Raw genomic sequence first — 12,757 nt, 5'->3', positions numbered from 1 at the left:
TGCAGACAGTTTGGTTAATTTAACTTGGAATTCATTCTTCGAAGGTGATTGGCGTGTGAGTGAGAGCACTGCCTCTTGCATGCGTTGTCAGCAGAAGTTATTTATTATTGAAACAGCAGCATTTTAGAATTACTGTTTATATTCGGAGTCAGTGGGGGTACTTGTTGATCTGTATTGGATGTGGAGACCCAATGGGAAAGCTTTCCATCTTGAGGGATCAGTAGCCAGTTCATCGGTTAGGTGGGGGATAGCAAACTACTGTGTGGTGAATCACTACCTAATGTGCACTTAATCCCAAGAGTAGGCAACGCAGCCATGGGTATAGTGGCTTCACCTGATTTTACTATTTTATAATATTGGCATTTTTCTTAGATTCATCCCAAAATAGAATGACAACTCAAGTGGCATGAAATGGCTATAAAATGTAGAGGTACATAATGATTTGCTAGCCAATAGCAGGAACATTATAGAGGCAAACCTTCAGCTGGAAGATATGCTAAACAGCCTCAGGGCCTCTGCTTCGGTGCTTACTTCCCAAAAGAGTGTACGCTCAAAACAGTTCTGAATTTAGGACACTAATCTGCAACCTACCCTTATCCAGATGTTTTGGACTACGACTCACACGATCCCACGCCACTGAATTTGATGGCTAGGGCTGACGGCAATTGTAATCCAAAACATCTGGCGAGTCAAAGTTGCAGACCCATGAGCTATGATAAAATCGCACAGTTTCCTATATAAGCGTTGTATCCCTCATAAAGCCCTGTTCACAAGTTTAAATTATAAACAATAATGTGAGATTATATATAGTAAATGATGACACTGTCACCCAGGTCTAAGCGGTGAAAAAGCAAGTGGTATTGTTATCCAATGTAATGGTATCCAATATATCCTCTTCAGAAGGATGAGAAGCGGAGTCAGCCCCGCCGCAAGACTCAAACTTGTAAAGTACATGCTGGCCCCATGTGAGAAAAAAAGCACTTAGCTCATGAGCTATTCACCCACCCATAATGCCCCAGAAGCACAGCCCAATATGGGACATATCTTGCAGGAAGCACCCTTCAAATAATGCTCATATTACACAGCTGGCCATTTTTAGCTGAATGATCTAGAGTAGAGCCATGATTGTGACATGTTTCATTGAGGACATCCTTCTCCTTCAACCTAGTTTTAAGCGCAAGACAATCTCACATTTATTTTTACTTTGTTATGTCAAAATATATTTGTCCTAGATTGCACTGACTTTGTGCTGCAAAAATACACTTTGCAGAGTACCTTGAATCAGGATTTGTGTCGGCAGTGCAAAGTCAATTTTCAGCAGTGCAAAGTCACTTTGAACCCTGCAAAGAAAGTCATGAATCGACCCCTTACTCTTGGAGAGAAAAGAGTAGGTCAGAGTTACTGCAGCAAACTATTTTGTAAATAGTCTAGAATCTCTCGAGGAGTAACCAAAAGTTACCCGTTATCACTTCTTTTTTTAATCGGGCCCTGGGTGTCCTTTTACTGCATTGTTGGCATCACCTGTGAAACATCTGATGGCTTCAAAAATTACATTGCAAACGCGGAAGGTTTTTCATTGCTGTTTCTCTCCCTGCAGCTAAAATGTTACCACAAGAAGTTCCGCGGCTCGACCCGTGATATCATCTTCCGGGTGCAGTTCCACACCTGTGCCATTCATGACCTGGGCATCGTCTTCGGCAAGGAGGACCTGGATGAGGCCTTCAAAGGTACACTGCCATGCAGGGCCGGAGCAAGCACGGGGCGAACTAGATTTCTGCCTAGTGTGCCAGGCAGCAGGGGGCGCCAATCAGTGTTGTTTTTGTTTTGTTGCGGTGCTGTTGTGAAATACAAGAGCATGTGTAATGACATCAGATATTAGGTGCTGCTAGAAGCCCTCATGCAGTAGGGGTTATCCTTCTGAAAGCTATGGTGCTTATAGATAAAGGAATCCTCTACTCCATGAGAAATAGTAGTGTTAGGAAGCCTACTTGGCTTTGGTGCTTGTTTAGGGTTGCAGCACCATAGCCTCTAGTTGGCAGTCGCAAACACCCCCTAGGGTCTAGCAGGAAGATGGTTTGGCAAACACTAAAGTCTGGACTTGAAGCTTCTGCTGCCAGGGCAGAAACCAGTGGAAGTGCAGAAATCACCAGCAGGCCTCTTTGACTTCACACTATCTGTGCCACTTTTCCAGGCTAACTTTCAAGTAATTGCTGACTATTGCTGCTCAGAGGTTGCAGAAAGTCATTTGTAGTTGCAGTATGGGCATGTGTTGACAGGGAGTGAAGACACTGACATAACCCTGACCTCCTATGTTAGACTATGTTTTCATTACAATGTACATGTGCCACTCTTCAGAGGTACTTGCCCTCCCTACATCATGGCATGCCCCATTAGGCTACCACATGTACCCTCAACATGTTTAGTAAAGCCCAGAATGCCTGGACGAGAAACGTGAAGTCTTGCAGGGCTGCCAGACTCAACATTTTGCAACCAGCATCCTCTAATCGTGCTTAGATTCAAATCCAAATTCGGGTCAGCTGATTAAATATGAATAATATGCTTGCACATGTCAGGCCTCCTTTTGGGGATTTACAAAATAGAAACACAGGCCACATTTTCCTCAAACAAAAAAAGTATGTCATTTTCAGCGCGTTGCCACTTAAATTAGTATGTGGCGCTGTGCCCGGGCGTGGCATGCTTGTTTTTCAATGTTCTTGCGTGTAATGGTTTATGGGTGATTCGCATTTTTACTTCAGATGAAGGTTTTGTCCACGTTTCTCATAATTTGCTTTGGGTCAAGCAAAGTTCGCCCAGGACTTTTGTTTAGTCTGTAACACGGGATGCAGTCTCCGCGTGTATCATTCACTCCGCATAAGGCTGCGATGACCAGCTGGGCCTCTGGCATGCTAAAAGAATAACCTAACGCTAATTACATCACGGTGAGCCGTGCCAAACGAGGAAAAATGCGTCTGTGATTGTTGAAAATGTTTGAGAGATGCCTGCCTTGGGCATTTAAAATGCCACCGCCTTAACATCATGCCATTATAAACGTTTGCTCCGAATCCTGAAAGCTAGAAAGAAAAGGGTGTTCCACAGTGAAAATGCATGCACACACAAGTGTTGCTCGTGCCATGCATCTGGCAACTTGGCAATGGCCCCTGTAAAATGAAACTACAGCTCCCAGCATGCCAAGTGACATTGGCTATAAAGTCCGGTCTGGATACATCTAATTCAGTTGTTATGCGACCTCTCGGCAGCTATGTCTGCTGTGAACTCTCCAGGAAAAACAGCTGCTCCCTGCTGGCCGAGGGGCTGTGTGGTACTCATGTTATCAGGGGGCTTTTTCCTTTGAACTGCTTGCTCATTGCAATGGAAACTTTCACCCTTCTGTTGCCGACTCATCCTGTGTAGATTGCTCAGTAGGAAGGGCGGGGCACGCACTAGGTATTGAATAATCACACATTGCAGTGGACACCACAGGCATCCTTAGCCATTTGCTGGGTGCAAGAAATATCTTACAAATAGCCCACAGTCATGAAGGTCAAGCGCAGGCCGTCCTGGCTTTGTAGGAAAGGCCTCATCACGAGGTTGGTGGTATCCCGGCGGGAATTGCGCCAGGAAATGGCCAACGCAAATAGCGTTACTGCTACTCGGTCTGGTGCAATTGGTGCCGGATCACGAGTAGTGGTAAGGCTGTTAATCCCCATTTTATTAACAATCCATAGGACTCCATGGGGACTTTCACCGCAATTACCACTGGCGGTAATAGTTCCAGCAGTAACAGCACCAAAACGGCAGAAAACAGGTGGACATCTGCCGATTTACCTCCAGCAAAATGCTGGAGGTAAAACCCCAACTTTACGCCCAACTCGAGATTGGGTGGATTGTTAAATGCAGTGGTAATAGCGTTGCCACCTCATTTAAGGGCAACCACCCAACTCTTGATGTGTCCCAAAAGAAAACGCAGGTATTATAGGGCTATATCTATATTGAAAAAGGAAAACTGCAAGTCCCAGCATTCAAAGCTCTGTTGGCTAAAAAAGCAGGACTGCCGTAAGGTGGTCCTACTGACTTGTGGCCCGTTGCCAGCCCTGAAAAATGTCAGCTATTAGTCTAAGTTGCTGCTTCTGATAAAAATGGTCAGCACCAGGAGACCACCCAGAAAAGTAACAGACAGATCACCACACCCACAAGACTGTCGCAGCCTGCTATGGTGTCATCATTAAAAAACACTCCACCGCCACAGTCATCAGCTGTCTTGCACCTGTTGCTCACGAATACTTGTGGCATATTACTCGAGAGCGCGCAGGAGATAACTGCAGTAAATATATAGAGATTGAAGACGTGCCCCTTGACACTAGTGCCTGCTGTCAACCTCTACCATTTGACCTGGAACCAGTATTAGTCATGCTGGCACTGGCGACCCCTGCATGTTTACAATGACTGGCGGATCTCGCTTGCTTGTCAGCCTGGTCCAAATTCATTTTCAACATGGTTTGGGGAATGCATTCTTCGTTTAACTACCAGAGTTATCTTTGTAGGATGGCTGAGGGGTTTGCGCTCCTGCTGCATAGATGTGTATGTAAATTCTCAGAACTAATTGGGATCTTGATGTAGCTTTTCTCCCTCATTTAAGGGGCCAAGACTCAGTCTTTCCCTCTCACATAAAAGGTCAAGATACCATTGGATCTCCTTTGCTATCCAGAGGATGGTCAATATTATATATGTATCAATATATGTTTCTGATCTCTGTAAAGTGTACCTTCTGGGTCCAGACACTTCTTTAGTATCCCATCCTACTGGTTTGGAAACTGCATTCTGTGAAGCTATGGAGGTGAGTCTGCCACATAAAAACGGGACCTCCCGGGGAACAACTCCCCTCCTGGGGATAAGAACTCCCTTTCCATGATGGAACTCCCTGACCATCTTGCCCTTAAAACCATGAAACCTATAAGATCTGTAAAAAGTCAAGCTGACAACACCACTAAGATCTGTAAAGAGACAAGCTGACAACATCACTTTGTATTATGGTGGTACGCCTTACCATCGTACTCTGATAATATTTGACACCACGAAAATAAGGAAGAACAAAAGAAGCATCCAAGCTAATTATGAAACATTACATCAAAGTACTGAGAAGAAGAAGATTAAAGGAGTCATACAAAATACTTAATTTACATGTCTGACAGGCACTGGGAAGAGGTGGGCCAGAGGAGGTGTGAAGAATGCACAGTCAAAACAAACAAAGGACTATGGCATTCCGGTGGGGAGGATCCAGCTATACAATATAACAAGAGAGGAAGGACTTGATGCTATATTCATCAAGTCCTTCCTCTCTTGTTATATTGTTCTCTATAGAACTCGGGTGTGTAGCCTGTAGACCCCCAGACATTTGAACCTGGGAAGGAAGAAGTGAATGAATGGAAGAATCTTGAGAAGAGAGTCCCCAGTCGAGAGGACGATGGAGAGTGGTTGCTGGTGTCCTTCACTGTCCAGAACTAGACCAACCTGTGCCAAAGCTGGAAGAAAGTCCAGGGTGTGACCTCAGGGGGAAGGACCATTTCGGTCCTCAAACTGTGCCGAAACCACAGAGAGAGCAAGCAACCCATGTAGTCACAGAGGTGTAGCGGGGAACACAGCAAGAGACGCAAACTCAAAGAGCAGACAGCGAATGCTGAGAGCAGCGAGGAAGACGTGGTCAGAGCTTCGAGGGAGAGAGGCGACTTAACACACAGGAAGAACTGGTGAGCCACTCTAAGGAAACGGAAGGTGACATGAGGGGCTTGGAAAATATGGTATGGGTTTACAGCCAATCTCTCTCGTTGCAGTATTTGGTGGAACCATACCAAGAGGGACATTGCCAGTGAAGAGTGCCTCAAGAGTCATCTCACTCGTAATAGTAGTGATACCCAGAGAACCTAGAGTTGAGTATTCTTTGGGCGTGATCTCCCTCATCACAGTAGTGATACCCAGAGAACCAAGAGTCAAGTATTCCTCAGGAGTGATCTTCTAATCCTACTGGTGATATTCAAGGAAATGAGAGTCACAAAAGTCAAAGGGGTCGTCTCCTGAATTACAGGAGTAGTCTGTAAAGTAAATAGTGTATCCCTCGTCACAGTGGAAAACCGAAAACATGTGAAAGATAACAAAAGTACCAAGAGCTGTCATGGAACAATCTCCCCACAAGTCAAGATTTAAACAATCCTGACAAAGTGACAGCACTAAGAAGAATATTTGATAATGCCTTAACTCTGTTGCTTGCAAATCCTTGCTAGGATGGAAAGAGACATCTAAAGAGTTGTACAAAGGACTATCCAGGAACAGTCTTTAAAACTCTTCCAGATAGACCAGGAAATTCAGCCATTCGCCTGGTGTAAGAATATTTGGTAAATCAGACCCTATTGCAAGAGACTGCTGTTAGATCAGCCTAAGACTGGGTTGTTTCACGAAGAAAAGGGAGCCATTCTCCTGGTGGCTTTGATATGAAGTTAATTGAACCATTTTTGTGTATTTCCTAGTGGTAGGGATAGGGTAGTTGGTTTGGACAGTGGATGGTATATTGGTTTCTTGGCTTACATCCTGACAAGTACCTGAGTTATTCTGTGTTTAGGTAGGGAAGACCCCTCTAGAAATAGGCAAAGGCAGGTTCTTTTCTATATTTGGAATAAAGTCTTTAGCCAAAATGATACCACTTCGTCAGCATCCTAAGTCCTTCTCGCCACAGTAGGCGGCGAAGACGTAAGCCCCACATACAGCACGTTGTGTTTCTGTATGTGACCTTCAGTTTTTGCATCCCTTGCAAGTACCCCTTACCCGTTACCCCTGATCATACTTTTATTTATCCCTCATATTTGTAAACATTCGGGAAACCTTAAATGAGCAATTGTAATCGTTTGCCTCATTCGCAACTGAGGTAATGTGGGAGGTGATAGAGTGGGCAGCGTGCTAGAGCATGCTATAAATAGATCCGGCCATGTCATGTCGTCATTTCCCATGAATGACCTGTGGCCATCAGAACTTTAACGCAGCAATAAAACCAAAATAATGCGGTTCTAAGATCTTGCAGAAGAGGAGCAAAGGGTAGAGAGTCCCTGGACTCTGTGAGCCAAATAGTCATGTCCACCGATGTGATAGTGTGGCTCCAATTTTCTTTTCTCTCAAACGGTTTATAGTACTATGTGATCGTGCCCTATAATTAGCTGTAACAAACTTCAAATTATGTATCTCTTTGTCAGACTGGTGATGGCCTGTGAGTCCCTAATTCCCTAGCTAGAAATCTCTTCTTCCTCCCTCGCCTGCTCCCCTGCTAATGTCCCCCTCTGCCGCATTTTGACTGGCTGCTGGTTCCTTCTGAGTCCTAATGGGCACCGGGCCCGCTTTGCCCAGTCTACCCCAGCACTTAGTTCTCCTCTGACCCCCCAAACCTTCACTCGCTGCACTTGCCCCACCGGGCTCCCTCACCCTGTATTAGCCTGGTTGGGGCTTCACCACTATTTATCCCCATCCAGCACCGTTGTGGCACTTAGCATGTGGACCGTCATTCCCTGCACTCACCCTTTTTTTGTCTATTGGTGACTTTAAACACCATTTGCTGTATAAGCGCTTTACACATTTGCCAAAAAAATAAAAATAATTAAATAAGAGGCACAACATATAACAGCTGAAAGGAATTCAGATGCTTTGATTGACTTGCGAGACAGAATGCTGGGGGACTTTCCTCTAAGGAACTTCAACCAGGTAGCTGGTATCAGATGGTTTACTTCAAAGGCAGAGGGTAACTTCATGTAAATTATTCATCTCACTTTGCGTCTATCTACAGTGTGCCTGTGATGCAGGTCTGGCAGATCTGGGTCAGATCAGACAGTGCCCAGGCAGGATTGGTGGCAGAAGCCACTGGGGCACACCATCACAGCACACTCATCACAGCATCTCATCACAGGCCCAGTGACTCACTGGATGTGCAAAGCAGACAACAAGAAACACTGATGAAATTTGCGTTCATGCTGTGCTGTCACTGAGTACTGCAGGCGACTCTTACCCATTCCCGGCTAGCTAGATATAGCCCCCATACCCTTCCTGTTGCTTCATTACTGGGTATGAGGTGCATAGACAGCCCTGCCTCTGAACCCATCCATCCAGGCATTCTTCACTAATGGACTGTCAACATGTTAGTGATGGTGGCTTCATGGTTTTTCCTGCATCACTGTTATTTCTCCAGCTAACGAGATCTAGATTTCAGATGAAAAAAAAGCTGTGGCACATTTAGCTGCATTTACAACCACCTTTTTCAGGTGCAACACAGATATCTGCTCTTGACACTGCCTCTTTATCCAGTGGCCCAGAGGTAGCAAGGGCAGGTCTAGGGGTAGCAGAGAGCGAGCCACGGGTAGCAGCTGCTACTCCTGTCAACCCCTAAATGACGTCCCCTGGCAGTCTTCTGAGAGTTAATGGGCATCATTACGAGGCTGGTGGCCGCAGAATGAACGGTGCCGGTAAGGTACCGGCACCATTCATTCCTGGCCGCCACATTACGAGGTTGCTCGCGGGTGGCGGTATGCACGTCTGGGCCAACCAGACGTGCATGCTGCCACCCGTGAGCAGATCAGGATGCTTACAACAGACCTGTCATTAACTGGTCCGTTGTTAGCATCCTCCCCATTCCCATTGAGCACTATCGGTGACTCGAATGGGAATGGGGATGTACCGGGTACGGGTCCCGAGAAAAGGGAATTACCGGGCCTGCAAAAGTCAGAATGGCCAGGTAATTCCCTTTTTTTGGGACCTAGACACAAATTTGGGGGTAGCCATGCTGCTAAGAATGGCATGGCTACCTCCAAACTCGTAATGAGGCCCAATGACTTAATTGGAGTTGTAAACCTGCTACTGGTGTAATGGCAATGTCTTAATCATGCCTGCCTTCAGCCACACGATTTATAAGCACTATGCGTGTCCTTCACTGAAGTTCTGGTAAAAACAAGCATTGGCAAAGCCAACAGTTTCGGCTTGTGTATACCACTATGGCAGGTCCAGGTAAGTGCCGTTTCCATGTCTACACAAAGGCCCAAACTGTTGGCATTGCCATTGCTTGTTTAATAATTGGTGCAGCCAATTGTTGTGGCCAGTGGACCCTGAGGACTTTGAATTATTTTAATATTTTGGGCAATATGGACTGTGGGCACGGCCAAAGGCCATGGCCACTGGCCATAGCTGAAGGGCAATGAACCCTGAAACCTTGCCATGTACTTAGGCGATTATTAGTGGGATCTGTTAGGGAGGGGCCATGGTCGTTAAACTGGACCCACTGGTCTTGGCTGAAGGCCTGTACCAGTGGCCTTCCATCTTTGAAAATCATTCGTACAGTGGCACCAGCCAAAGGCCATGGCTCTGAGAACAATCTAGTATACCACAACCCTTGAAATACAGAGTGAAAACACTGTAGTTGGGAGAGAATTAAGGTTATCTGATTTATTGCAAAAAAACACTTGAAATTCACCAGCTCTGGGAAGTGATTATCGTCTTATCTTGGTGTCTGCTCATCTTGAAAGCCCATGAGCAGAAGAGACTCAAAGTCAAATACAATATTACATAATAAGGGTTAACAAGAGGGGGGAGAGGGGGGTGGGGGGGCGGTGCTGATGTAAGATGCTCAGAATTTACCTGGAAATATGACCTGAATGTATCTTCTTGTTTCATTGCAGATGATCGGTTCCCAGAGTACGGGAAGGTGGAATTTGTCTTTTCCTATGTCCCAGAAAAGATACAAGGTTTGTGGCTTTCCTTGCTCAGATTTCTTGTTCAAATCCCACATTGGTGCCGATCAGGACCTCCTCAAAGGCATTCTGAATACCAGTTGTGTGACTTTGGATGAAATGATGGTGGCTGTGACAAACAGTTTCATCATCTAAGATGTGTCACCACACGGAGTGCATGAAGATGACCTGCTCATCGCCGTACTCATGTCTTTAATTCCCTTGGTGCCAAGCTGGCATTCAACATCTCCTTCATGGCCAGCACATTAGGCCAGCACATTATCCAGCAGGCTGCTCATCTATTGAGCGGTACATCATTCTCCCTTGTTGATTTCCCTCCTAACAATTATATGGTGGTCTTTAAAGGCACCCCACTCTCCCCTGTTGCTTTCCCTTCTAAAGAATATAAGGTGATCACCAAAGGATCTCCATTCTTGCTTGTCGCTTTCTCTACTCAACATTAAAAGGTGATCTCAAAAGGTACTTCACTCTCCCCTGTTGCTTTCACTTCTAAAACATTTCAGATCTAAATAAAATCTCCTAATGCACTACACTCTCCCCTGGTGATTTATTTTCTAAAACAATTATTAAGTCTTATCCAAAAGTACTCTAAGCTGTTGCTTTCCCTTTTAAACCGTATCAGGTGATCTCACTAAGCACTCCTCTACCCCATGTACTTTACCTTCCCAAAATGATCAGGGGATGTCTAAAGGCAGTGCACTCTCCCCTGTTGCTTTCCCTTGTAAAGGAAATACCAGGTGATTTCCAAATTCACTCCTTTCTCCCCCTGTTGATTTCCCATTTAAAAATAAAATGGTATTCCCAAAAGATCTGCATTCATGCTTGTTGCTTTCCCTTCTAAATAATATTAGGTCATCTCTAAAAGCACTCCAGTCCCACCTTGTGCTTATCCTTCTAAGAAATGACAGGTGATCTCCAGAAAGAAATTATTGATGAATAGTGATGACAGATAAAGTCAAATTCTGAGATCTGTCAGATTCACACCAAATATTGGCTTGTCATCGGATATTGGTATAGTGTGCATGGCCACACTCACCCACACGCAATGCACTGAGAAATTAACCGAAGAGGCTGGCTCTCTCTGCATTTACCCCAGTCTCAACCGACTGGGTGCACTTGATCCTCCCCTCCCTATGACCCTCTGTGCACTTGATCAATCCGTACGCACCATGCCTGAAGATCGTCTGTCTGTTTCTCCCTTGTCTTCACCCCTAATTTGCACTGTTAAAATTGCAGACTCTCCGTCAGGACTATTTACTATATCCATACGGTTAAATGTATTTTTTACGCACTTACTCTATTATCGTCTCAGACTTTCAAGGGCTCTGAGCCACTGTTGTTTTTTTCCCTGTGTTCCCACCCTCCTTGAGTGCTTTGAAATAATTGCCTGTGTATAGGCGATATATAAATAAACAATACCATACCATACCATACCATGAGAAATTGGGATCAATGTATATTTGGGTTCAACCTTCGGTTTCTAAGTGAGGGTGAGGTCGAAGCTAGATAGTTAGAGGCCAAGTACTTCTTTTGTATTCATTTTAGATCATATTTTCACACTTTCAAATTCTTTCTTCATTCTTCCTGAGAAATGGAAGACAATGATCCCAATTTTTCTCCTTTAGAAATTGAACTAAAACTTGAAATGTACCTAATTTGTGTAATTCCACTGCATTCATCAAATTCCTTTTTCTTAACATTTTGCTCTGAAATGTGTTGCTTACTGATAAGAGATGTTTATATCACCACAAGAAACCATCACAGGTGATAACTTGTCACAGAATTGCGCCAGAAATGGTGCCACATCCTTTGCTTTCCAAGCATCTATATCAGAGGTCTGCATCCTTTGGCTCTCCAGATGTTTTGGACTACAACTATTATCAGCCTTAGCCAACATAGTCAATGGCAAGGGAGCCTGGGAGTCATAGTCCAAAACATCTGTAGAGGTGCAGGGTGCAGACCCCTGGGCTAAGTTATTAAATTAGCTGCCACATGACTTTCACAAAACCAAGTACCTATTAACTTGCAGGAGATTTACTTAGACTTTCTTGATGCAATGTTATACTTTGAAAACCTGGATGTTCTTGCTCGGGGTCATCTATTTCTAACTGCAAATGCAAATCATAGAAACTCATAATTGTGATCTGGGCTGAACTTCTGGCATCCTAATGCCGTTCCGCCCTACGAACACATATGGATATGTGCAGCTGTGAAAAAGATTAAACACTTAAATTCCCCTATGGAAGCCCACATCAACTGTGGCAATTTTATCGAGTGTGTCAATTTTCCCCATTTTGATGTTCAAGGAAAGGAGGGTTGTTTCAATACAGCACTCCATTAATCTGTGATTGTGCGGATTAGTGCTGACACCCATCGCTCCTTCTTGTTCCAGCTGTGAAGTTTCCCCCATGAGTACTTCCACTGCAGCACCCCTAACCATACTGATTGAACACAACTCTGGATGTGCTGCACAAGCTCCACTCCTCCCTCAACCTACTTACCCATCTTCTGATGCACTACCACAAAGATAGGCCTTGCACGGGTCATCGATATAACACAGGATCTTAGGGAAATTGTGTTTTTAAATTCTCCTGAATGTGTCAGTGCCCATTTTGCCCCTTGTTTCTAAGACATTGGGGAAGAATTGTGCAGACACCAGAAATGGTGCTTCAGACTCTGAAGGAAAGTCTTAGAGTCAAGAAGCAGGTATTCTGACAGGATCCATAATGTATCGTCTCGGGAGGATAGCTCAGGGGCAACGTGCTCGCCTTGGAAGCAAGACGACACGGAGCACCACAGGTTCAATCCCTGGGTCTGCGTTTAGAAACCTCTGTGTATTAAGTGCATTATAAATAACCTATCATATCATGTACAGAAATGTGTAGGTCATTCTCACAATAAGAACACTCATTTATGGCATGGAAAGAGTTAGTATACGCTTGTTACGCCCTTTCCTTTGTGAACTTTGATGACCAGCGGAAGGTTAG

General features: G+C 44.8%; 1 protein-coding gene across 4 annotated transcripts in view; it reads left to right on the top strand.

Annotated features, from left to right (window-relative positions):
• The window catches only part of TNS1 (tensin 1), a 2,137,091-nt gene that overhangs the window by 1,730,586 nt on the left and 393,748 nt on the right, over window positions 1-12,757 (top strand). For all 4 annotated transcript variants that reach the window (XM_069616815.1, XM_069616816.1, XM_069616817.1 and 1 more), the window contains 2 exons: window positions 1,598-1,727; window positions 9,699-9,764. In XM_069616815.1, coding sequence (XP_069472916.1) covers window positions 1,598-1,727; window positions 9,699-9,764 — 196 coding nt within the window. The remainder of the gene's footprint in view (window positions 1-1,597; window positions 1,728-9,698; window positions 9,765-12,757) is intronic.

Source organism: Ambystoma mexicanum, chromosome 9, assembly GCF_040938575.1.
Source record: "Ambystoma mexicanum isolate Mex_15411 chromosome 9, UKY_AmexF1_1, whole genome shotgun sequence".
Taxonomy (NCBI): domain Eukaryota; kingdom Metazoa; phylum Chordata; class Amphibia; order Caudata; family Ambystomatidae; genus Ambystoma; species Ambystoma mexicanum.
The sequence above is the reverse complement of the archived record's forward strand: the minus strand, read 5'-3'. Positions and strand labels throughout refer to the sequence as shown.